Source organism: Bombina bombina, chromosome 8, assembly GCF_027579735.1.
Source record: "Bombina bombina isolate aBomBom1 chromosome 8, aBomBom1.pri, whole genome shotgun sequence".
NCBI classification, from domain to species: Eukaryota; Metazoa; Chordata; class Amphibia; order Anura; family Bombinatoridae; genus Bombina; species Bombina bombina.
In genome coordinates, this window is record NC_069506.1 from 144,094,742 (window position 1) to 144,121,747 (window position 27,006).

General features: G+C 39.8%; 1 protein-coding gene across 1 annotated transcript in view; it reads left to right on the forward strand.

The window, feature by feature from the left end:
• The window catches only part of CCDC106 (coiled-coil domain containing 106), a 69,288-nt gene that overhangs the window by 26,481 nt on the left and 15,801 nt on the right, over nucleotides 1-27,006 (forward strand). Inside the window, exon 5 of the mRNA XM_053690612.1 lies at nucleotides 4,194-4,400. Coding sequence (XP_053546587.1) covers nucleotides 4,194-4,400 — 207 coding nt within the window. The remainder of the gene's footprint in view (nucleotides 1-4,193; nucleotides 4,401-27,006) is intronic.

Here is a 27,006-nt window from a genome sequence, read left to right on the forward strand (position 1 = left end):
CGGCGACAGACAATGCCGGAAATCAACCTGATCCAATACGATCGGGTTGATTGACACCCTCTGCTAGCGGCCGATTGGCCGCAAATCTGCAGGGGGCGGCACTGCACCAGCAGTTCACAAGAACTGCTGGTGCAATGATAAATGCTGACAGCGTACGCTATCGGAATTTATCGATGTGCAGGTGAGAGAGAGGGCACAGGTGACTGGGGAGAGAGAGAGAGAAATGTGTAGAATAATCTCAAATGAGTGCAAAGTTGCAGAGGAAAGTAACTAGTTAGTGGATGTAACGTGTCTAGGCAGAAATTCTACCATAGGGGATCATAGAATATAATTATATCCCAATAATATTTCACCAAATCCTGAATATGTATTGGTCCACGATATGATAACAGTATAAGTGAATGTATACAATATACTTGAATATATACAATATACTAGTGTATACAATAAGCTATATTGCATAAATATATAAAGGGACAACAGGGAAATTCAATAATTTCAATCAAATGTGTTTATATAAAAAAAAGAGGAGGAAAGTTAGCACATATAAAAAGTTACAAAATAGACAATATGTGACCGGCCACTGACATAATAAAATACAAACTAAAACAACAATACGTCATATAGGAATATTGCTATATTAGGCTAAAAAAAAAAAAGTGCAACTTAAAAGTCTGATTATAAAGTCACAGAAAAACCTTTCATAAGGTAATCCACCATATAAACTGGTTCAATATGATCAAAGTTTAGTGATGTGATAGTTCACCTTTAGTGATATGATTGTTCAACTTTGAGTGTTATTGATAGGTTTTAAAACTCACATCAATTTGATACATATAATAAATGTTACTTGTAAACACAAATGTAGCTTGTAGTTGACTCCGTTACCTTTGCACTTTTATGCCTTTGGATATCAGACCTTTTAGGTCGTCCCACTTCTACGGTATTACCTTTAGAACATATCTTCCTCCCCGGCCTGAATAATGAGGGAGAGAGAGAGAGCACAAGTGACTTGGGAGGGTGAGGGCACAGGTGACTGGGGAGGGTGAGGGCACAGGTGACTGGGGAGGGTGAGGGCACAGGTGACTGGGGAGAGAGAGAGCACAGGTGACTGGGGAGAGTGAGGGCACAGGTGACTGGGGAGAGAGAGAGCACAGGTGACTGAGGAGAGAGAGAGCACAGGTGACTGGGGAGAGAGAGAGCACAGGTGACTGGGGAGAGAGAGAGCACAGGTGACTGGGGAGAGAGAGAGCACAGGTGACTGGGGAGGGTGAGGGCACAGGTGACTGGGGAGAGAGAGAGCACAGGTGACTAGGGAGGGTGAGGGCACAGATAACTGGGGAGAGAGGTTTTATTCGATGGGAGCGTTAGGGTTAATGTCGCAGGAGAGCATTAGGGTTCAGGTGGGAGTGTTACAAGATGTCCTCAGAAATATTGGACAACCAGTAAGTAACTGGGGAAAGTAAGAATTTGGCTCATGAGCAGACCTTACATACCCATGACCCTGCATCTCCTTTCAGCCATATGCCCACTTTGGACTTCATATTAATACTACTAGCAATTCTAGCAACAAGAACTTTAATACTTAATCTGTGTTATCATTTCAAAAGTATCTTGTATAATAGTTACACTAGTAGTGGCTGCCAGGCAGGAAGATAGCAGTTTAGTAACCACCACTGAGTGTGGTATGTTATTTAAGTTACAAATCAATGCAAATATTAGGACTAAACCCAAAAAAATGTCATAGAAGAAACAGTACCTTACCCTTTGTAGAGGTTGTTGTACAAGTGGCAGTGCCCAGTGAGCCAAGTGGACAATACATAGAGCAGAAGCACGTGAGACATCCTCCAGATGCAGTCCATGGTGGACCACAATTTATTTTTTACTATGGGTGTCAATTGGGGCCTCATGTTCAAGTTTTGCCTAAGGCCTCGCAAAGTCTAGCGCCGTCACTAATCAGGGCCTAAGGGAGGCTTCAAAGGAGAGTAGGGCTGCAACTAACGATTATTTTCATAATCGATTAATCGGCCGATTATTTTTTCGATTAATCGACTAATCGGCTAAAAAGAGAATCAATAATAGTTTTCTATGTTTTAAATAAAATCCACATAATGAGTGTTACAAATATAAACTTCAGACTAAAACTTTACATTAACACAACTGTTTCTTCATTTTTTTCAAGCAGCAGAGCACAGTTTTATAATTAAACAAAACAAAACCACAAACTGTTTGAAAAGAGGTAGAACTAGAAAGAGTTAGACTATCACTGTTAATAACATTCTGTTATTCACTCTTTCAGAAACTTTGCATTGAAATGCAAAAATCTCAACATGTCCAGATGCTTCTGGCTAAGGCTGGTTCTCTGTTTGCAGCTATATTTCCTGCAGCAGAGAAAAGGCTGTTGAGGTGTATAAGTAGGGTTTTGCCAATTTCACCCAAGTGGGATATTTATCTTTGTTAGCTCTTCACCAATGCTAAGTGTTTTCTACCTTGGCAAGGGGCCTCTCAATAAAGTAACCCTTGACTTCATTCTAACATAAAAATATCTTGAATATCTATATGCAATGGTAAATAACCAGCTATAAGGTTAGGGGAAATATCTAGTCCGCTCTAAAAATAACAGATATATACTTATAAAGGTTGAATCTGGTACATATTATCACAATTTATTAAAAATATAAAAAAACAATAAAAAACAAAATCAAAAGCGCTAAGGACTGTATATCAATAACAGGACAAAGCCTTACACATTTATTTATACAGTACATATAATCAGCAATAGCAAGCAATACGCTAATAATTGTGCAAACAGATAATAGTGCACATCAATTTAAATAACTCCCATCAATCTAGGGTCAAGGTGTAAACAACAAGCTTGGCACAATATCATGAAAAGCATAGTTCCAAATCACTAGATTTAATATAAACAATCCAAATGATGACTATTATATCTGGGTTGCACATAAGCCAGGGGTAGTTGTAAACTTATACTGTCTTGAAAAAAGTAAAAAGTAAACGTCTGTAGACGTCCTTTAGGCTAAGGACCTAACCATAAAACACAATACCATATGCAGGAGTTCATTGGAGTGAAGCAGCTGGTGTTGTGCACAGACCAACTAATTGCAAACCAACTAATCGATTAATCGATTATGAGATTCGTTGACAACTATTTTCATAATCGATTATTATCGATTATGACGATTAGTTGTTTCAGCTCTAAAGGAGAGTCTGAAAAATGGATGCATTCATTTAAAGGGTTGTTATTTTTTTGGTACACCATTATTTGTCTTTTTTTATTATTTTATATGACATTGTGTTGCTTTTAACTTTTCTATGTAATTTATATTTACCTTTTATGTAGCCACAACACTGTTTCAGTATGTTTTTTGAACTGTGATAGCCCTGATATCAAAATTGATCAGTTTAATTTTTTTTCAGCAAGTTTGGGGGGTGAAATTGAACTAATTTAACAACTAGGAATCTCTTTTCACATTCAGAGCATGAACTGAATCAATACGTAGAGCCTCTTTTATATCTGTGTTAACTTTTTGTGTTTGTGCTATTTACTGTGTCTGTCCTTCCCCTTGTTTGTGCTGTTTACTGTGTCTGTCCTTCCCCTTTCACTTTCATACAGTTTGGTGAAATCTTGAGTTTGAATAAGGAGAAGTAATTTTGTGTAAGTAAGACTTTGAGATTCTACCTCTTCAAGCAGGGAAAGGCTAATATCCACACTAGTAGTGCATTTATTGTAGTGTCACTGAACTTTGAAGAAATTATCTATCAGTGAGTAAAATGCTTTGAATTACCTACTTCTATTAGCTGATCTAGTGATTTTGTCTATACATATAAAGTTGTGATGTCTTTGAATACTATAAGCACAGAACATTTTTAGAATCTGTCACATGATATAACCTATCTGGTTATTTGAAGCAATACAGAGAATGCAGCTTTGGTACCTGAAATTGCTGCTGCTGGGATGGTATTAAAAGAAAACAAAAACACAAATATTAAGCTATCTGTAATTATTTGGCATCTTTGAATTAACATATCTCAGATACAACAATTACCTTTTTAACAAGTGACAATTTATAGGTGACAGCATCTCTGACTTTTAAGCCTGGCGTATCATTGTAGAAAAGTTGGTTTAGTGTTTTTCATGTACATACATTAATTCTGTTTTTATTTTCTTGCAGAAGATCACGCAAGACTAAAACAGACAAGTAGGCGGTCAGAAGGAAAAGAGTGTCATAATGGAAATGTCAGTGACAATGAAAGCATGTTGTCTGTAAGTGGTAATTCAGAGCAAGAGGACACCTTTGCGGATCATAAGAGGCAAAGGCAAAAAGGAGGCTGTAACAAGAGAAGGTTATGCAAGCCCAAAGCCAGAGAAAGGCAAAGAGGTGAGATTCTATGGAATAAAAAAACATTAATAAGGCAATATAAAATCTTAATCTGTGGTACATAAAAGATCTAATATAGAAGTACAGTGTTTTATGTTATTACGACCCTATATTATTCATCATGTCAAATGAACATTAATTTTGATCTGGTAATAAAGATACTCTAGGATCCTATTACAGGGTTTTCTGTTCAATCAAGATAAGATTATCTAAGACATCTCGGCAGTACGGAGAGGTCCCTAAAAAAAATGTTAGAAACACAAATTTTTTTTGAAAGATATTTATCTCACTACACAGGTTTTGTATGTGAAGGAGCAACACCTACATTACAATATAAAGGATAAAAAAAAATCAAAAAGATTTTGCATGATTTCTCTCCATTCTGGTGAGCTTTTGAATATTAGACCCTGGATGTGAAAAAGAGACACGTACATCACAATATAAGTCTAAAACCCCCAAAGATTTGTCATGATTTCTTTTCTGTCAGGGAACCAAGAAACCAGACAGAAAGGGAAAGTGCGGGTTTAAAAATAGAGTTTATTGAAAATAACAATAAACAAAATAATAAACGACAATAAATCTGGGATGTAGTCGGTACCAAGCCAGAGGTCAGATGCCAAATTGGGTAGTCAGCCGAGCCGAGTCAGGGAACACAGAGAGCAGGAACAACGGAAACAATAGCCGGAGTCAGGAACCAGGAAATCAGTCAACAAAAGCCCGGGTTATATATGGAGAACGGAAACAAAATACAGGTGTGCACTTGGTAGGTCTCGACTCACGCAAGGGCAGAGACAGAGTGGACTGGGTAATGATTATATATTAAACTGGCATTACATCATCACTGAGAGACAGGAAGTTGGCAGTAGTTGCAGAGTGACACGTTTCTCCATAAGAGGGCGTGTGAGCGGAACGCACAGTTTGCAAACACTGCAAGAGAAGCCAGAAACAGGCCTGCACTCCAAGTGAAACAAGGAAGGGTGAGTAAATGCCAGCAAGTTTTTGGCTCATCGGGCACAGAGTCTTTAGCAAATTGATTTCTTATCACAAGATTCACAGAGCTGCTCCTACTATAAGTTGATAAAAAGAATATCTAAGGGGGGGGGGCGGAGCTAGCCTTTGAATAGACATGAAGCTCCTCTCTCTAAGACAACTTTCCTATGTTATTTGCCCTACATTTCTGACTCTGAGGCGATATAACACCGCATTTTGCGAGACTACTTGATTTCTGAAGTTTGAAGGAGTGGATAAATCGACTGCAACCTGTCTAAGTTTGATTACAAACTCAACACGGAGACCAGATACAGCGGACAACATCATTAAGATGGCGGCGATGGGAACATGGGGAGTGAAAGTGCGCCATGCACTCGAACTCTGTCTACAGAATATTGAACAGACCCTAATAACGGAGATCACCTCTCTTTTCGTACTGACAGGCTGCAGGGCTACTGACCCAACGCTATCTGCTTCAGAGCCCCAACTATATGACGCTGCTCTGACAGCCTCTGAGATGCAGCCAACCCGGTCTGTGGAGGCGATTTCACAAGCAGCTGATATATCTTCCTGCAATGGAGTCAATGTTTGCCGTTGGACACCCTTGGCTCGGGGCGATTCACCTGACCCACGAGAAGTACTTAGAGGGATGCTTCAAAGTTGTTCCCATGAGTCTGAGATATCATCTCTCATATGGTCTGATGTGGAGTCGATAGACGGATACATAGGCCCTGGGGACAGGTCTGACCAGATTATTACGGCGGAACTACCGCAGAGCTCATACGGCGATAAAGTGCCACCAGTACCATCTTACTCTAATATCTTGTGATTGGTGGCAGGAGACCCTATGGATCTGAAAATGTGGCGAATATTGAATGATGACATTAGGAGGATTACACATCTCCCACAAGAAGAGGTATGGAATATGACTCTGCAACTGCTGGAGGAGTACCAACTGATAATTTTGAGCGCATATCCTAAAGCCGGAATCGGCTAAAAAGGCTGCTTTTCGAATCTCCTGGAACATTATTAGCATATAAGATTCCTGGACTAATTTACCTCCGATGAACATTGTCTGATTTGGACGCTATTGTGTTGACTCAGCCTCCAAAACTTAGACGCCTGGACTGGCTAATGGACTCTGAGTTAATAGGAAGAAATTTCATCTAGTCTTGTTAAGCACTTATAGATGAAGGGCATTATATGTAGTTATTCCTTTTTTTTATTTTATGCTAGCTGGTATAGATTTGTCTCCTACAGTTTGGAATGTTGTGCTACATAATCTTTAGACGTTACTGTTATTGTATAGTTTGACCACTTAGTTGTGCAGATGTAAGTGCGCATTACACCTATATTCTCCTTCATAGCTCACTAATTCTATTATATTCGTGTAAGCACTGTTTGCTTCCTATATGTGTTTTGTACATTATGAGGTCTGTGATGGATCTATATTTATGCTTGCTTTTCTCTGGTGTCTAGGGTACTTACCAATTCTTTAAACTAATCCACCTTTGTTTAGAAATAAGCACTGCTTATATTCGTTACTAAAGTTTTCAAAATAATTTTATGTACATAACTCTTTGCTCTGTCTGAAGATGTACAGAAAATGTCATATATGTGTTTGTTATATTGAGCTGAGTGGCAGTGGGTGCTGCTGTGGACGTGCAGGTATACCCAATAGGATTTAGATAATGCTCTATTACAGTTGAGGATCTCAGTTTTTACTATTCATATCTTAGCTTAATATATGGGCTTATTGTACACTGAGAGGAGACAAATGGGTGAGAGTTTATTATATAGTTTGATTCAACTTATTTACCCATCATACATTTTCTTGATAAATATACACATGGGTCTGCTGCCCGCGGCCGGGGTGGTGAGGCTGATGGGTATTAATTCCTCTTACGGGTGAAGCTGTAACTTGATTCACTGAACCCTGTATGTCTACTGCGGTATGCATTTAGCCTTTGACCCTGCTAGACCAAAAAGAAACATAACTGCCATCATACATATATTATCTTTCTGGTACAACCGCCATTCATTCGTAAGTGACCCTGTCTTAGAAAATGTCAGAGGGTAATATGTTCTACCATTTTCAGTTAGATGGGTTCATATGTTCTTCTTCTATTTTTTCTTCATAGTGGTTCAATTTATACTACCATGCGAGATTAGATGAAGAAATTATATTTGTATTTCTGTTATAATGTCTGTTACTGTCGGATAATATAAGATGATGTTTTTCTTCATGTATAAATATTTGTGAGGCAGTCATATTAGCATCCATGTCTCCCAAAAAAGGAATAATTAGAACTGGTTTATTGTATAGCCATTATTATGTGCTGCCCAATCATTATCTAAATACACTTATTATCTGCATATTATAGAATATTGGCGTTTAGAGCTCAAGATATAGTCCGGTACTTTACTCTGTTCAATTACGTGTTTATATATACATAGTCTTAGGATACACAACTGCCCATAAGCTATATATATCCATAGAGTTCGCCCTGAGGCCATAATCTTCAGAATAGGGGCTCCGTCCCCCTCCAAATTTGTTTACTGGTTAAACAATAAGAACGCAGATTCCATTGAACCTTCCCTCATACCTATTATATATCTACATCAATATAGCGGCTATTAATTACCCCTTCCCTATTCTATCTACCACTTCCTCTATTATGCATTGCATTTGCATTTGAATGTCTGAGGCCATACTGGTCCATATTTGTTTTCATAAGAATAGGTAGTAGAATATATAAATAAAAATGAGGTCTCACTCTTATAATTCAATTTTAGGGACAGATTGTTAGAGTAAGCAATGTCATTGACACAAGTTTATAATTTAAGCATTTAGCTATGATTAGCTTATGAGCCAGAGACATGTTCAATCTGAGCTGACATGGTATTCAATGTTGGACTAAATTATATCACAGTCTTTATGAAGATTACTATTTATTATGCTTTTCTTTCTGTTTAATATAGTCTTATCTTTTATTGTAACATATTCCCTGAGAAAATTTGAATTTTCAATATATGATATGTAATTTGAAAACCTCAATAAAAAAAAAACAAAACATAATTTATGCTTACCTGATAAATTCCTTTCTCCTGTAGTGTAGTCAGTCCACGGGTCATCCATTACTTATGGGATTATATCTCCTCCCTAACAGGAAGTGCAAGAGGATCACCCAAGCAGAGCTGCTATATAGCTCCTCCCCTCTACGTCATACCCAGTCATTCGACCAAAACCAAACGAGAAAGGAGAAACTATAGGGTGCAGTGGTGACTGGAGTTTAATTTAAAATTTAGACCTGCCGTAAAAACAGGGCGGGCTGTGGACTGACTACACTACAGGAGAATGGAATTTATCAGGTAAGCATAAATTATGTTTTCTCCTGTTAAGTGTAGTCAGTCCACGGGTCATCCATTACTTATGGGATACCAATGCCAAAGCTAAAAGTACACGGATGACGGGAGGGACAGGCAGGACCTTTACACGGAAGGAACCACTGCCTGAAGAACCTTTCTCCCAAAAACAGCCTCCGAAGAAGCAAAAGTGTAAAATTTGTAAAATTTTGAAAAGGTGTGAAGTGAAGACCAAGTTGCAGCCTTGCAAATCTGTTCAACAGAGGCCTCATTTTTAAAGGCCCAAGTGGAAGCCACAGCTCTGGTAGAATGAGCTGTAATTCTTTTAGGAGGCTGCTGTCCAGCAGTCTCATAGGCTAAACGTATTATGCTACGAAGCCAAAAAGAGAGAGAGGTAGCCGAAGCCTTTTGACCTCTCCTCTGTCCCGAATAAACGACAAACAGGGAAGAAGTTTGTCGAAAATCTTTAGTTGCCTGTAAATAGAATTTCAGGGCCCGGACAATGTCCAGATTGTGCAGAAGTCTTTCCTTCTTTGAGGAAGGATTAGGGCACAATGAAGGAGCAAAAATCTCTTGATTGATATTCTTGTTAGTGACTACCTTAGGTAAGAACCCAGGTTTAGTACGCAGAACTACCTTGTCTGAATGAAAAATCAGATAAGGGGAATCACAATGTAAGGCTGATAACTCAGAGACTCTTCGAGCCGAGGAAATAGCCATTAAAAACAGAACTTTCCAAGATAACAGCTTGATATCAATGGAATGAAGGGGTTCAAACGGAACACCCTGCAAAACGTTAAGAACTAAGTTTAAGCTCCATGGCGGAGCAACAGTTTTAAACACAGGCTTAATCCTGGCCAAAGCCTGACAAAAAGCCTGAACGTCTGGAACTTCTGACAGACGCTTGTGCAAAAGAATGGACAGAGCTGAGATCTGTCCCTTTAACGAACTAGCAGATAAACCCTTTTCTAAGCCTTCTTGTAGAAAAGACAATATCCTAGGAATCCTGACCTTACTCCATGAGTAACTCTTGGATTCGCACCAATGTAAGTATTTACGCCATATTTTATGGTAAATTTTCCTGGTAACAGGTTTCCTAGCCTGTATCAAGGTATCAATCACTGACTCCGAGAATCCACGCTTTGATAGAATCAAGCGTTCAATCTCCAAGCAGTCAGCCTCAGAGAAATTAGATTTGGATGTTTGAAAGGACCCTGAACCAGAAGGTCCTGTCTCAGAGGCAGAGACCATGGTGGACAGGACGACATGTCCACTAGATCTGCATACCAGGTCCTGCGTGGCCACGCAGGCGCTATTAGAATCACCGATGCTCTCTCCTGTTTGATCCTGGCAATCAGACGAGGAAGTATCGGGAAGGGTGGAAACACAAAAGCCATGTTGAAGACCCAGGGTGCTGTCAGAGCATCTATCAGAACCGCTTCCGGATCCCTGGATCTTGATCCGTAACAAGGAAGCTTGGCGTTCTGGCGAGACGCCATGAGATCCAGATCTGGTTTGCCCCAACGCCGAAGCAGTTGTGCAAAAATCTCCGGGTGAAGTTCCCACTCCCCCGGATGAAAAGTCTGGCGACTTAGGAAATCCGCCTCCCAGTTCTCCACGCCTGGGATGTGGATCGCTGAGAGGTGGCAAGAGTGAGACTCTGCCCAGCGAATTATCTTTGAGACTTCCATCATCGCTAGGGAACTCCTTGTCCCTCCCTGATGGTTGATGTAAGCCACAGTCGTGATGTTGTCCGACTGGAACCTGATGAACCTCAGAGTTGCTAGCTGAGGCCAAGCCAGAAGAGCATTGAGAACTGCTCTCAATTCCAGAATGTTTATTGGAAGGAGACTCTCCTCCTGAGTCCATGATCCCTGAGCCTTCAGGGAATTCCAGACAGCGCCCCAACCTAGTAGGCTGGCGTCTGTTGTTACAATTGTCCAGTCTGGCCTGCTGAAGGGCATCCCCCTGGACAGATGTGGCCGAGAAAGCCACCATAGAAGAGAATCTCTGGTCTCTTGATCCAGATTCAGCATAGGGGACAAATCTGAGTAATCCCCATTCCACTGACTTAGCATGCACAATTGTAGTGGTCTGAGATGCAGGCGTGCAAAAGGTACTATGTCCATTGCCGCTACCATTAAGCCGATTACCTCCATGCATTGAGCCACTGACGGGTGTTGAATGGAATGAAGGACATGGCAAGCATTTAGAAGTTTTGTTAACCTGTCTTCTGTCAGGTAAATTTTCATTTCTACAGAATCTATAAGAGTCCCCAAGAAGGGAACTCTTGTGAGTGGCAACAGAGAACTCTTTTCTACGTTCACCTTCCACCCATGCGACCTTAGAAATGCCAGAACTAACTCTGTATGAGACTTGGCAGTCTGGAAACTTGACGCTTGTATCAGAATGTCGTCTAGGTACGGAGCTACCGAAATTCCTTGCGGTCTTAGTACCGCCAGAAGAGAGCCCAGAACATTTGTAAAGATTCTTGGAGCCGTGGCTAACCCGAAGGGAAGAGCTACAAATTGGTAATGCCTGTCTAGGAAGGCAAACCTTAGGTACCGATAATGATCCTTGTGAATCGGTATGTGAAGGTAGGCATCCTTTAAATCCACTGTGGTCATGTATTGACCCCTTTGGATCATAGGTAAGATTGTCCGAATAGTTTCCATTTTGAACGATGGAACTCTTAGGAACTTGTTTAGGATCTTTAAGTCCAAAATTGGTCTGAAGGTTCCCTCTTTTTTGGGAACCACAAACAGATTTGAGTAAAACCCTTGTCCGTGTTCCGACCGCGGAACTGGATGGATCACTCCCATTAGTAAAAGGTCCTGTACACAGCGTAGAAACGCTTCTCTCTTTAGCTGGTTTGCTGACAGCCTTGAAAGATGAAATCTCCCTTTTGGAGGAGAAGCTTTGAAGTCCAGAAGGTATCCCTGAGATATGATCTCTAACGCCCAGGGATCCTGGACATCTCTTGCCCAAGCCTGGGCGAAGAGCGAAAGTCTGCCCCCCACTAGATCTGTTTCCGGATCGGGGGCCCTCACTTCATGCTGTCTTAGGGGCAGCAGCAGGTTTTCTGGCCTGCTTGCCCTTGTTCCAGGACTGGTTAGGTTTCCAGCCCTGTCTGTAGCGAGCAACAATTCCTTTCTGCTTTGGGGCTGAGGAAGTTGATGCTGCTCCTGCCTTGAAGTTACGAAAGGCACGAAAATTAGACTGTCTAGCCCTTGGTTTGCCTCTGTCTTGAGGCAGGGCATGACCCTTACCTCCAGTAATGTCAGCGATAATTTCTTTCAAACCGGGCCCGAACAATGTCTGCCCTTTGAAAGGTATGTTAAGCAATTTAGATTTAGATGTCACATCGGCTGACCAAGATTTAAGCCACAGCGCTCTGCGCGCCTGAATGGCGAATCCTGAATTCTTAGCCGTAAGTTTAATTAAATGTACTACGGCATCGGAAATAAATGAATTGGCTAGCTTAAGTACTCTAAGCTTGTCTGTAATCTCATCCAATGTAACTGAGTTAATGGTCTCTTCCAGAGACTCAAACCAGAATGCCGCTGCAGCCGTGACAGGCGCAATGCATGCAAGGGGTTGTAATATAAAACCTTGTTGAACAAACATTTTCTTAAGGTAACCCTCTAACTTTTTATCCATTGGATCTGAAAAAGCACAGCTATCCTCCACCGGGATAGTGGTGCCTTTAGCCAGAGTAGAAACTGCTCCTTCCACCTTAGGGACCGTCTGCCATAAGTCCCGTGTGGTGGCGTCTATTGGAAACATTTTTCTAAATATAGGAGGGGGAGAAAAGGGCACACCAGGTCTATCCCACTCCTTGTTAATAATTTCTGTAAGCCTTTTAGGAATAGGAAAAACGTCAGTACACGTCGGTACCGCAAAATATTAATCCAGCCTACACATTTTCTCTGGAATTGCAACCGTGTTACAATCATTCAGAGCCGCTAATACCTCCCCTAACAATACACGGAGGTTCTCAAGCTTAAATTTAAAATTTGAAATGTCTGAGTCCAGTTTACTTGGATCAGATCCGTCACCCACAGAATGAAGCTCTCCGTCCTCATGTTCTGCATATTGTGACGCAGTATCAGACATGGCTCTAATATTATCAGCGCACTCTGTTCTCACCCCAGAGTGGTCGCGTTTACCCCTAATTTCTGGCAATTTAGATAATACTTCAGTCATAACATTAGCCATGTCTTGCAAAGTGATTTGTATGGGCCGCCCTGATGTACTTGGCGCCACAATATCACGCACCTCCCGAGCGGGAGATGAAGGTACTGACACGTGAGGAGAGTTAGTCGGCATAACTTCCCCCTCGTTGTCTGGTGAAATCTTCTTTACATGTACACTTTTATTTAAAGTAGCATCAATGCAATTAGTACACAAATTTCTATTGGGCTCCACATTGGCCTTTGAACATATTGCACAAAGAGTTTCCTCTGTGTCAGACATGTTTAACAGACTAGCAATGAAACTAGCAAGCTTGGAAAATACTTTTGAAATAAATTTACAAGCAATATAAAAAACGTTACTGTGCCTTTAAGAAGCACAAAAAACTGTCACAGTTGAAATAACAATGAACCAAATTAGTTATAGCAACCAAATTTTCACAGTAAATGCATTAAGTTAGCAAAGGATTGCACCCACCAGCAAATGGATGATTAACCCCTTAATACCCAAAAAACGGATAACAGATATAAAACGTTGTATCACAGTCAAAAGCACAGTCTCACAGGTCTGCTGTGAGTGATTACCTCCCTCAAAACTAGTTTTGGAGACCCCTGGGCTCTGTAGAGACGTCCTGGATCATGGAGGAAGGAATAGGAAGACTGTGAGTGAATTCTTACTGCGCAAGAAAGCGCCAAAATAGGCCCCTCCCACTCATATTATAACAGTGGGGAAGCTCAGTAAACTGAATTTATTCATAAATAAACGACAGCCATGTGGAAAAATAATGCCCCAAAATTTTATCACCAAGTACCTCAGAGAAAAACGATTAACATGCCAGAAAACCGTTTTAAATAAAATGATGAAATGATACTAATAAGCCTGCTGCTAGTCGCTTTCACTGCAGTGGGGGCTCAAATATAAGTTAAATGTATACAGTATTTTCTTAGTGAAGTTCCATTCCCCAGAAATACCTCAGTGTAACATACATACATATCAGCCTGATACCAGTCGCTACTACTGCATTTAAGGCTGCACTTACATTATATGGGTATTAGCAGTATTTTCTTAGTCAATTCCATTCCTAGAAAATAATATACTGCAACATACCTCCTTGCAGGTGAACCCTACCCGCTGTCCCCTGTTCTGAAGTTACCTCACTCCTCAGAATGGCCGAGAACAGCAAATGGATCTTAGTTACGACCGCTAAGATCATACATAAACTCAGGTAGATTCTTCTTCTAATGCTGCCTGAGGAAAAACAACACACTCCGGTGCTGTTTAAAATAACAAACTTTTGATTGAAGATATAAAAACTAATTTTAATAACCACAGTCCTCTCACACGTCCTATCTATTAGTTAGGTGCAAGAGAATGACTGGGTATGACGTAGAGGGGAGGAGCTATATAGCAGCTCTGCTTGGGTGATCCTCTTGCACTTCCTGTTAGGGAGGAGATATAATCCCATAAGTAATGGATGACCCGTGGACTGACTACACTTAACAGGAGAAAGAGTATTTAAGTTCCATGGTTGAAAATGTCCTCAACAATTGCCTTCATCCATGCAGGAGTCACATGCAAGAAGCATTTAGTAGTTATCAATTATAGCATACCACATCTAAACGTTTTAATATCCTAGTGCATGAAATAAGCAAAATAAATACTGCTTCTGCAATATGAAATGTCATTAAATAAGTAGGAACACATAGTCTGTAGGGATGTGCACTCTGAACATTCATTATGAAACTAATAGGGATGCACCGAAATGAAAATTATGGACCGAAACCAATACCGAAAATTCAGGATGCCCCTGGCCGAAAACCGAAACGAAACCGAAATTGTTTTTTTTCTTTTTTAACTACAGTGTGTGTGTGTGTGTGTGTGTGTGTAGCTGAGAGAGTTTGTAGGCGGGAAAGCTCCAACAAATGGGCGTGGTCACTTGTACCATAGGGTGTGATCTGCAGTGAAACTGGTGAAGCTCTACAAGGGAGAGCGTGGTTATAGCCAGACACCAATACGAGGTGGACATGCGTTTTGTTTTTGGGTGTAGTTATCTGTGCGATGAAAGTGGCTGCACCTGATCGTCCCATCTTATCTCCGCCTAGTTCCTGGTTCGGGTCTCACACTGACCCATCAGATTATATGTCCGGAGCCCCAAATGGAGTCTGTCTATCACCAGGACCACTGGACTTAGCTATGACCTTACGTGCAAGGTGGTTTTAGAAAGTTACTGTGCTTTTTTGTATACACTGTCTGGTGGGTGCTAATTTGTACCAACTGTGTGCCAGCTTGGGGCTTATGCATATATAGTTTGCACGCACATTTGCCTCAGGCCAATAGAATGTCTACGCACAAGAGGCTGATGTATGAGCACTGTATATAAGGCTTATACATGTTCACTGTGTGTGCTTAGGGCTGTGGCTGATAATATCAAGTGTTTATAAACATGTTACTTATCCTCCTTTGAATACTGTATTCTGAACTTTGGTTTCCTTCTTTTAAAAAAAAAAAAAAAAGGGCACTGCTGGTTTTTAAATATCATCATGTCATGGTACTTATGTGTGTGCTCTGTGTATAATACCAGTGCTGTGCCGCTCACCTTATCCTAAGGATAGGCATGTAACTCAATAGAACAGGGGAGGGCAGTACATTTTTAGCCATTTTGGTCCTCTTTGGGCCGAAATTGGAGTTTAACATTTTCGGCGGACTAAATTTTGGTGCATCGCTAGTATTATTCTTTATTTAGTTCTGTGTAACAGAATCAGATTTAACCGTTTTTTTTTTTTTTTTTTTTTTTTTTTTTACCAATTATCAAAATAAAGTATAGTCCTAGAAAAGTATTATTATATGCAAAACAGTAAGTGAAGTAATGAACTCAAACAGCAGCTCTAGGCTGGCATCAAATTTGAAATATGCTACACAATAATTTTACCAAAAATAAAAGGCAAAAAAAACGAAATAACCAAAAATGCCATTTTCGGCCGAAACTTTCTGCGGCCGAAATTTCGGTACATCCCTAGAAACTAATGTTGAATATGGCAATTTGAACAAAACACATCAAAAATATATTACAAAACAAAATTTATGCTTACCTGATAAATTTATTTATTTCTGGATATGGTGAGTCCACGACGTCCTCAATTACTATTGGGAATATCACTCCTGGCCAGTAGGAGGAGGCAAAGAGCACCACAGCCAAGCTGTTAAGTATCACTCCACTTCCGACAAACCCCAGTCATTCGACTGAAGGGAAATGGAGAAAAGGAGTAACACAAAGGTGCAGAGGTGCCTGAGGTTTATATAAACTTAACTGTCTTAAATAAAGGGTGGGGGTCATGGACTCACCATATCTGGAAAGAAATACATTTATCAGGTAAGCATAAAGTTTATTTTCTTTCCTAAGATATGGTGAGTACACAACATCCTCAATTACTGTTGGGAACCAATACCCAAGCTAGAGGACACAAAAGACTAGAGAGGGTGAACAGGTAGACCTAAACAGAAGGCACCACCGCTTGAAGAACCTTTCTCCCAAAAGAAGCCTGAGCCGAGGCAAAAGTATCAAACTTGTAAAATTTGGAAAAAGAATGTAGAGAGGACCAAGTTGAAGCCTTGCAAATTTGTTTCACAGAAGCCTCATTTTTGAAGGCCCAAGAAGAGGAGACGGCCCTCGTGGAATGAGCAGTAATTCTCTCAGGAGGCTGCTGACCAGCAGTCTCATAAGCCGAACGAATTATACTTCTTAACCAGAGAGAAAGAGAAGTAGCAGTAGCTTTCTCACCTTTACGTTTTCCAGAGAAACAAACAGGGCAGAGGACTGGTGAAAATCCTTAGTCGCCTGTAGGTAGAATTTAAGAGCACGCACAACGTCCAAGTTGTGCAACAAACGTTACTTATGAGAAGAATGATTAGGACATAAAGAAGGAACAACAATTTCCTGATTAATATTTCTATCTGAAACCACTTTAGGAAGAAAACCCAACTTACCGAAAAACTGAAAGTGTTTGTCTAGAAATGCGAATCTTGGGAACTGGTGATGATCCCAGTGAATGGGAACATGAAGGTACGCAGGTCCTTCAGGTCTATAGTTGTCATAAACTGACCCTCTAGAACTAAGGGAAGAATGGAACAAATATTTTCCATCTTGAAGGACGGTACTCTGATAAACTTGTTTAAACACTTCAGGTCTAGAATAGGTCGGAAAGTTCCCTCTTTTTTGGGAACTACGAACAGATTGGAATAGAAATCTAGACCCTGTTCCTGTACAGGAACTGGAACTATCACCCCCAGGGAGGAAAGGTCGTGAACACATTTCCAGAACACCTCTCTTTTTATCTGGTCTGCAGATAATCTTGAGAGGTGAAACCTGCCCCTGGGAGGAAAAGTCTTGAATTCCAATTTGTAACCCTGGGATACTATGTCCACAGCCCAAGGACCTGGGACATCTAGTATAAAAGCTTGAGAGAACTGAGACAGTCTGCACCCCACTTGATCCGATCCCGGATCAGGGGCAAACCCTTCATGCTGATTTGGATTCAGCAGCGGGTTTCTTTAATTGCTTCCCCTTGTTTCAAGACTGATTGGGTCTCCAAGAAGACTTGGACTGCTCCTGCTTGGAAGAAGAAGAGGAAGACTTTCCTCTGAAGTTACGAAAGGAACAAAAGTTTACTCTGATGTCCTTTAAGTCTATTCTTCTTATCTTGAGGTAGAAAAGACCATTTTCCACCCGTAATGTCAGAAATTATTTCTGCCAGACCAGATCGAAACAAGGTCTTACCCTTGTAAGGAATCGCCAGAAGCTTGACCTTAGAGGAAGCATCAGCTGACCATGATTTCAGCCACAAAGCCCTGCGAGCTAGCACAGCGAAACCAGAAGACTTGGCTCCCAGTCTAATACTCGGCATGATAGCATCATAAATAAAGGAATTGGCTAACTTAAGAGCCTTAATCCTATCTTGAATCTCTTCCAAGGGAGTCTCTACCTGAAGAGAATCAGACAGGGCATCAAACCAGTAGGATGCCGCGCTAATCACAGTGGCAATACACACAGCCAGTTGCCATAGGAGACCTTGATTAACATATATCCTCCTCAAATATGCCTCCAGCTTTTTGTCCATTGGGTCCTTAAAGGAACAGCTATCCTCAATAGGAATAGTACTTCTCTTAGCCAGAGTAAAATTGGCCCCTTCTACTTTAGGTACAGTGTGCCTTGTCTCTTTATCGGAGTCAGCGACAGGAAACATCTTTTTAAAAAAGGTATCCCTGGCTTTTCCCATTCCTGTGTAATAATCTCCGTAGCATGGTCAGGAACCGGAAACACCTCTGAAGAGGAAGGAACATCAAAATAACTATTGAGTTTACTTATTTCTTAGGGATGACAATGGCAGGGGTGTCGGAGTCGTCCAGAGTAGCCAAAACCTGCTTTAACAGTACACAAAGGTGTTCAAGCTTAAATCTGAAGGTTACAACTTCAGCATCAGAAGAAGGCATTACACTGTCCGAATCTGAGATTTCACCCTCAGAGGCTACCTACATATCTTCCTCCTCAGATTTATGAGGGAGGGAAACCTGGGTAGCGAGAGCTGGAGCAGAAACCTTACTATCTGAATCTCTAATTTTCCTCTTGCATTTTCCTTTTAACGTAGGAAAGGCAGCTAATGCCGCAGATACCACTGAAGATACCTTGGCAGCAATTTCTGCTTGCAAATAAACTCCTCCAGGAGATTGAGAGGAACCTCAGGGCACTGCATGTGACACCATTGAGGCTTGGGACAGCACAGAAGAAAGCTGTGGCAATGCCTGAACAGCATCATCCTGAGAGACGTTGGGCTCAACATAATTTTTTTTTTCTTTACTCTGCAATGTTTTCTTAACACATGATTAACAAAATTACATAGGGGCAGCAATTTGAACTTTCAAACACAAAAGACACTGATTCATGAGAGCAGACTCCTCAGATACACAGTTGGTAAAAAAAAAAAAGAACAAGCTATGTGATACTGTTCCTTTAAGAAACAAAATATGTAACATAAAAAATAAAAAGGAGGTGTAAAATTTTTATTATACAAAAAAAGAACCCTAAGCTAAAGTATTGGTTCAGCAACAAGGGAAATGGATATAGGCAAATAAAGACTGTTTCAGTTAAGTCAAATGGCGTTGTAGTCAAATGAAGAGCGAAGATACGCTCAAAGACTCTGTACTTCCACACTGCAGCCGTAACTGAGGTGCCTACCTTTCACCCGCTCCTGTGACAAAGAATGTGGCCGTAATGAAGCAATTCCGATTGAACGAAACCGCTGCTGCATAGCCGACACCGCTCCCAATACAGAGAAGAGCGTCACGTGATCGGCATAATGGCGTGCATCACAGAAGGCGCGGAAAAAAACAACAAGCCACCTTTCCAAATACGCTGAGAAGTCCCGCCAACTGAAGACTTCCCCCAGCGGCTAAAAATGCTGGTCGGATCGCAAACAGATAGCGATCTCCGACAGCAAAACACCCAATTTGTCAGCCTCAAGATAAAATAAAGCCCCAGAAAAATACAGAGTCCCAATAAAGTTAACCCCTTACTCTACCAAGGGAGATAACCCAGTCTCATAACACATGTCTTCTTAAGTGCCTGCTCCCTGCCCTGATTCAATCCCATTCTAAGGATTATATGTCCCAATAAAAATATGCAGGGTTCTTTATCAAAGGATCTTGCTCTCCTTTAAGTGCACAGTCTCCCCACCTAGAAGACAATGGCACTTACATGCTAATCCGCTGTCCGGCAGGAAGACAGCTCCCAGGCATGACAGAACACATCTTCCTCATAGAAGCCTGTGGAAAAAGAAAGAACAGAGTAAACCTACTCTGGCTTTCTATACTAGAGCAGCAAAGGAAAATGCAGTAAGTACCACCTTACAAGTTCCTAACTAATTTAAAGCCACCACTACCCTACTGAAGGGATTAACGTGGACTACAGCTAGACCCAAAAAACTTGCTTGTAGCAAAAGAAATCCAATTTTCTTCAGACACCAACACTTCACCTCCTCTATTGACAGAAGCAAAGAGAATGACTGGGGTTTGTGGGAAGGGGAGTGATACTTAATAGCTTGGCTGTGGTGCTCTTTGCCTCCTCCTGCTGGCCAGGAGTGATATTCCCAACAGTAATTGAGGACGTCATGGACTCACCATTGCTTAGGAAAGAAAGTATAGTTACACTAATAATAGCACTATCTAATAAAAAATATTTTAAAATATTGCACACAAAGGTTACAAAGGGTCAAAGATAAAAGGTCTCAGGTGTTAGCAGAAAAAGGCAGGCAAAGGGATTTAACATAGACAGACATACATACATACATACATATACATACATCTTTAAAAATGTGTATGTGTATATGTGTGTGTGTGTGTATATATATATATATATATATTTACATACACATAGAAACACAAATACATATGTACACTTATATATATATATAGATATAGCTCTTTGCCATTAAGCTCTTTGCCAAGTAGATGAAAACAGGAAAAAGCATATTTGTCCCCTTAAAGGGATAGGAAAGTCAAAATTAAACTTGCATGATTCAGATAGAGCATGTCATTTTAAGACACTTTTAAATTCACTTATTTTTCAAATGTGCTTTGTTCTCTTAGTATCCCTTGTTAAAAAATGAATACCCACATATCATACACTAGTGGGAGCTGCTGCTAATTGGTGCCTGCACACATTTGTTTCTTGTGATTGGCTAAATAGATATTTTTAGCTTCCTGTCAGTAGTGCAATGCTGTCCCTTCAGCAATGGATAACAAGAGAATGAAGAACATTTGATAAAAGAATTACATTAGAAAGTTGTTAAAAATTGTGTGTTCTATCTGAATCATAAAAGAACATTTTTGGGTTTACTATCCCTTTAAGGATACAGCTTCAATTCGCTCAATTGATTCATGATGGAATAATTCCGTCATTGGTCCTTAAGGGGTTAATATTCATATTTAATAAAGGTTTTAATTAAATAACTAGATATTTCTATATATATCTGTATATATCTATACCTATATATAATCATCTATATATAGGTATGGATACATATTGTACCAAAAACATCAGAATAATATAGAAATATTTATTTATGAATAAATTAAAATTCTGTTATGTGTAGAAAATTGGGATATGAAATATTCATATTTTCATGTCGGGTTAGCGCAAATGAGAATATGCAATCGTGTTTGTGCGAGAATGTGGTGTTATTTTTTTCTTTTTCTCCTTTGACTTCTGTGGAGGGGTATGTGAACACGCACTCAATATTCTAACGTCGCATTTTTGCGCTAGTCGGGTTACCGCTAGGGTTGCCAGTTGTCTGGTATGTGACCGGACAGTTTTTTCAGCCTGCTGGACGGTAAAATTTGCAGAAAGATACCGGACAGCTTGCTGAAAAAAATCCAGTTTTTATTAAGCAGATCACTGCTTTTTATCAATGCAGATCCAGGCTCCTTTTACCCACTGCAAGTGGAAGAGTAGAAACCCTATGCTTTCTACTCTTCCACAGCCTGGGGTTAACAAACTGAAAGTAATCATTTTAGTACAGAGTAAGACTGTGCCCCCTCCCCTTTCAGAGACTTGCTTTACTTACCGGGTTGCTGTGGGGGCGGGGCGTCTGCTACTGCTACTGAGAATGGAGTTTGTGAAGTGTCTGCAGAATTGATGTCTCACCTAGGTCCCACAACTCTATTGTGCCTGCTTGTGTTCCCTAGTGTTCCTCATTTTACTGTATTTACAGAAGGTTTTGTTAGCACTTTCACTGACTGAATGTCTGAGCTGTAGTTACCTGCATGGTCTTTTCTTGCACTCTCTGTATTTCTACTCATAATCCCTGTACCCACTCATAATTAAAGGGACATTATACACTCAAAAAAATATGGGGTATTCAAATAAAGAATAAAAAAAAAATAAAGTTTGTAATTGACATGTTTTAGCAATTTTTCTTCTAAAGCTTATAAAATTGATGATAAAGTGTCACTAAATAAGAATACGTTCCTAGGACACACTAGCTACAAAGCAAGGAGTTTTTCCTCGCTCCCTAGCTAGTGTCCTTATAGCCAGCCCCCATGCTGTAGCTGATAATACATGTCCATTACAATCCCCTCCCTGACTGTTCAACTGTGCGGGGGAATAGGGAATCACACTTCCCCCTTCTAATTGGTTGCTTGCCTGCCAGCTGTCCCCCCTCCGTTTTCAGACTGAGCCCCGTCAGTGGTCGCATTGTTGAATGCCAGAAGCGCTAGCATTACAAGCCATTCCGTGTTATTACTTTGTAGCAATGTACAGGCTCTTATTATGTGTTGAAGCATTGTGGGCTGTGCGTGAGTATGTTCATGCTTTCTAACATAACTGTAATGCCCATATTCAATGCTCATACTCACGCACAGCCCACAATGTGTATACGAGTTGTTCTTGTCAAGAACAACTCGTATACACATCACATTGAAACCTTTGAGGTGAAAGTGTTGGTGGTGATGATAATGTGAAATTGACAGTATTTTCTAGCGGCTCTGTATTATTTCCCCGTGCTGTAACCATTTCGTTTCTTGTTGCTGGTAATATGTGAGGTCTGTTAATTGAGGGTCGTTTGTAGTCCATTATCTTTGCTGACACAGGAGTTAAAAAAGAGAAAAAATCCAAACGTCTGCAAGAAAGTGATTCCTTCTTAGTCCCAAATGTTCTTCATTAGTTTTAAAACAAATGTTCCCATTAGCTCCATTGATTTGTTTGCAAAAGTAATTTTCAAGAGGAGAATATGAAGTATAAATTGTGTCTATACTTTATCTAATTGAAGAAGATAAAGAAATTATTATGTGCTGCGTTTCAATGGTAGCAGTATTTGTTATGATCTGCAAAGTATATATCTCACGGTGTTACAATGTGCCTGCATGTTTAATATAGTTTAGTTTGTGATGAAACAAAATATATACAACAATTTACTCTGTATTACACAATCACCAGACAAGAATGCTGTGAACTTTTTGAGAGATGAAGACAGACAAAAAACAGTGAGATCACATCACGCACAAAACAACCAGAAACGTAGTGCTCAGGTTTAAATGCATAGAATGTTTGCGCTGCAAACAATAAACCAGAAAATAATTTAAAAATATTTAAATTCAACATTATGTTGACGTTTATATTAATCCTTTTTGTATATTTATTGTGATGATTTGATAATGTTGTTTACCAAACTGCAGTATAAAATACAAAGTAGCTGGAAACCAATCATCACAATAAATATACAAAAAGGATTAATATAAACGTCAACATAATGTTGAATTTAAATATTTTTAAATTATTTTCTGGTTTATTGTTTGCAGCGCAAACATTCTATGCATTTAAACCTGAGCACTACGTTTCTGGTTGTTTTGTGCGTGATGTGATCTCACTGTTTTTTGACTGTCTTCATCTCTCAAAAAGTTCACAGCATTCTTGTCTGGTGATTGTGTAATACAGAGTAAATTGTTGTATATATTTTGTTTCATCACAAACTAAACTATATTAAACATGCAGGCCCATTGTAACACCGTGAGATATATACTTTGCAGATCATAACAAATACTGCTACCATTGAAACGCAGCACATAATAATTTCTTTATCTTCTTCACTTAGATAAAGTATACACACAATTTATACTTCATATTCTCCTCTTGAAAATTACTTTTGCAAACAAATCAATGGAGCTAATGGGAACATTTGTTTTAAAACTAATGAAGAACATTTGGGACTAAGAAGGAATCACTTTCTTGCAGACGTTTGGATTTTTTCTCTTTTTTAACTCCTTTGTCAGCAAAGATAATGGACTACAAACGACCCTCAATTAACAGACCTCACATATTACCAGCAACAAGAAACGAAATGGTTACAGCACGGGGAAATAATACAGAGCCGCTAGAAAATACTGTCAATTTCACATTATCATCACCACCAACACTTTCACCTCAAAGGTTTCAATGTGATTTGTATACGAGTTGTTCTTGACAAGAACAACTCGTATACACATTGTGGGCTGTGCGTGAGTATGAGCATTGAATATGGGCATTACAGTTATGTTAGAAAGCATGAACATACTCACGCACAGCCCACAATGCTTCAACACATAATAAGAGCCTGTACATTGCTACAAAGTAATAACACGGAATGGCTTGTAATGCTAGCGCTTCTGGCATTCGACAATGCGATCACTGACGGGGCTCAGTCTGAAACGGAGGGGGGACAGCTGGCAGGCAAGCAACCAATTAGAAGGGGGAACAGGGTGCTTGGCACGGGGCCCAGTGAGTGTGATTCCCTATTCCCCTGCACAGTCAGGGAGGGGATTGTAATGGACATGTACTATCAGCTACAGCATGGGGGCTGGCTATAAGGACACTAGCTAGGGAGCGAGGAAAAACTCCTTGCTTTGTAGCTAGTGTGTCCTACGAACGTATTCTTATTTAGTGACACTTTATCATCAATTTTATAAGCTTTAGAAGAAAAATTGCTAAAACATGTCAATTACAAACTTTATTTTTTTTTTATTCTTTATTTGAATACCCCATATTTTTTTGAGTGTATAATGTCCCTTTAATGTATTATTTTTTTTCTACACAAACACAAGTTCCTTTTTTATTAATACCAATAATCATAGACATGTATAGTAAGTAAGACTGTTGCCATGTCCAAGCACCACAATGGATTGTACTCTGAGAAGCAGTTGATTTTATTTTTTGTTGTTGCTGGAGTAGACTTATCTGTAAATATGTTTTTTTAGGCAAATGGAAGGCTAACATTGGGAGTAAATATAGCATTAGCAATAAGGTAGTTTCTGATTTCACTGTCTGATAAAAAACTGTTTAACCCCTTGACTGCTTTGAAAGGGCTGCCTGCTGTGCAGTATGTAGCAGATGTGCACACATTTCTGGCAGTTAAGGGGCTTAAACAGGGGTGTGGGTAAAAGCCGGATCCATGCCTAATTTAGACAGATACACACAAATGTAATTGTTTTCCACAAAAACACATCCAGACACTTCTGGATCTAGCAACATTTTACTGCAAAACATTTGGGTCCTTTCAGAACCAGCACTTTTTTAAAGAAAAACAGCCGGATCCTGCAGGATCCATGCCTAATTTAGACAGATACACACAAATGTAAGTGTTTTTCACACAAACACATCCAGACACGTTTGTATCCAACAACATTTTACTCAAAAACATTTGGGTCCTTTTAGAACCAACAGTTTTGCTGTTTTTCTGTAAAAAAACTGTTGGTTCTGAAACGGGGCCATCTTTAACACAGGGCAAACTGTAGGGCTGACTGTAGGCACATGCAGCAGAAAGCTGGAGTGGCAGGCACGTGAGGATTTGAGCATCTGTGCAGCTGCAAACACTGCTCTCTTCAGTCTTGAGGCTGTGTGACTCATCTCACACTGTATCCATTCAGCCTTGGTCAAACAGCATCCAGTCTGCTGGTCCCCTTAGCCCTGCTATTTCTGCTGTGGCCATAAGATCAACTAACTGAACTTTGTTAGGGGAACAGTGCTTTGTAAAAAGGTGTCAGTGGGAAGAATAATTGAGCATGCAGCATTGTCTAGTTCAGGGTGATAGGGAACTTGTTTCTAGCAAAGAAGTGACGTGCTGCTGTGGCTGATGTATAGTGTCATGCTGATACTTCACACATTAAGGTAAGGTTTATTTTTATTGGTTTTTTTTTTCTATCTGTCTCAGATTTTACAGCTTCCCATAGTAGTTCTGCTGTTCCAGTCAGTAAATTTATATTTGTCTGCACCTCCATGCTTCCTCCTCAGTCTTTACCTTGCTTTGCTCCTGTTGGCTGCCCTGAATCTCTTTAACCAGCTAACCTCACACCAGAATCACATTCAAAAGCATATTAAATTAATCCACAGTGGAGGAATTTATATATTTATTTACTTGTTAGTACTGCTTAGGTCCAGTTTCACATATTGCAATTTATTTCATTTTTTTTAAATGATTAGCCCAGCAGTGGATGATCCACTGCTGGGCTAATAATTAAAAAAATGTTTATAAAATAAATTGATTTAGTTGTTTTTTGGGATGTTGGTGTGGACAGCAAAATTGCATGGGGGGGGGGGGGGCAAGAAAATGTTTGCCCAGGGTCCAGTCAATATTTAAGACGGCCCTGTTCTGAAAGGACCTAGATGGATGTGTTTGTGTGGACAAAAATTAAATTTGTGTATATCTGTCTAAATAAGACATGGATATGGCAGGATCAGATTATTTTTGTGTCAAAAAAAAGGTATGTGTTCTGAAAGGAACCAGATGGTTTTGTGTAAAATAGTGATGGATCCAGAAGTATTTGGAGGTATTTGTGTTGAAAATACTTACATTTGTGTATATCTGTCTAAATTAGGCATGGATCCGGCAGGATCTGGCTGTTTTTGTGTAAAAAAGTTGTTGGTTCTTAAAGGCACAAGATGTTTTTTTGTAAAATATTGATAGATCCAGAAGTATCTGGAGGTATTTGTGTGGAAAATACTTACATTTGTGTATGTCTGCCTAAATTAGGCATGGATCCGGTAGGATCCGGCGTTTTTTCTGAAAAAAAGTGTTGGTTCTGAAAGGACGTAAATGTTTTTGTGTAAAATATTGTTGGATCCAGAAGTGTCTGGATGTGTTTGTAATTGTATAGAAAATATTTAAATTTGAGGATATCTGCCTAAATTAGACATGAATCTGACAGGATCCATACATAACATAGTAGATAAGGTTGAAAAAAGACTGAAGTCCATCGAGTTCAACCTATACAAATCTAAAATACTTTCAAAAAGCTCCAGTTAAGCTTAAATAACCCCATTAAAATGTGACCCATTTAATACTAGCAATCATATCCATGAATTTTGTTTATATACAGAAATTTATCCAGACTATTTTTAAATGTATCTATGGTATTGGCATTCACTACCTCCTTTGGTAATGAGTTCCACAATTTTATTGCTCTTACAGTGAAAAAACGTTTCCGTTGCAGGAGATTAAATCTCCTTTCCTCCAACCTTAAATTATGACCTCTTGTC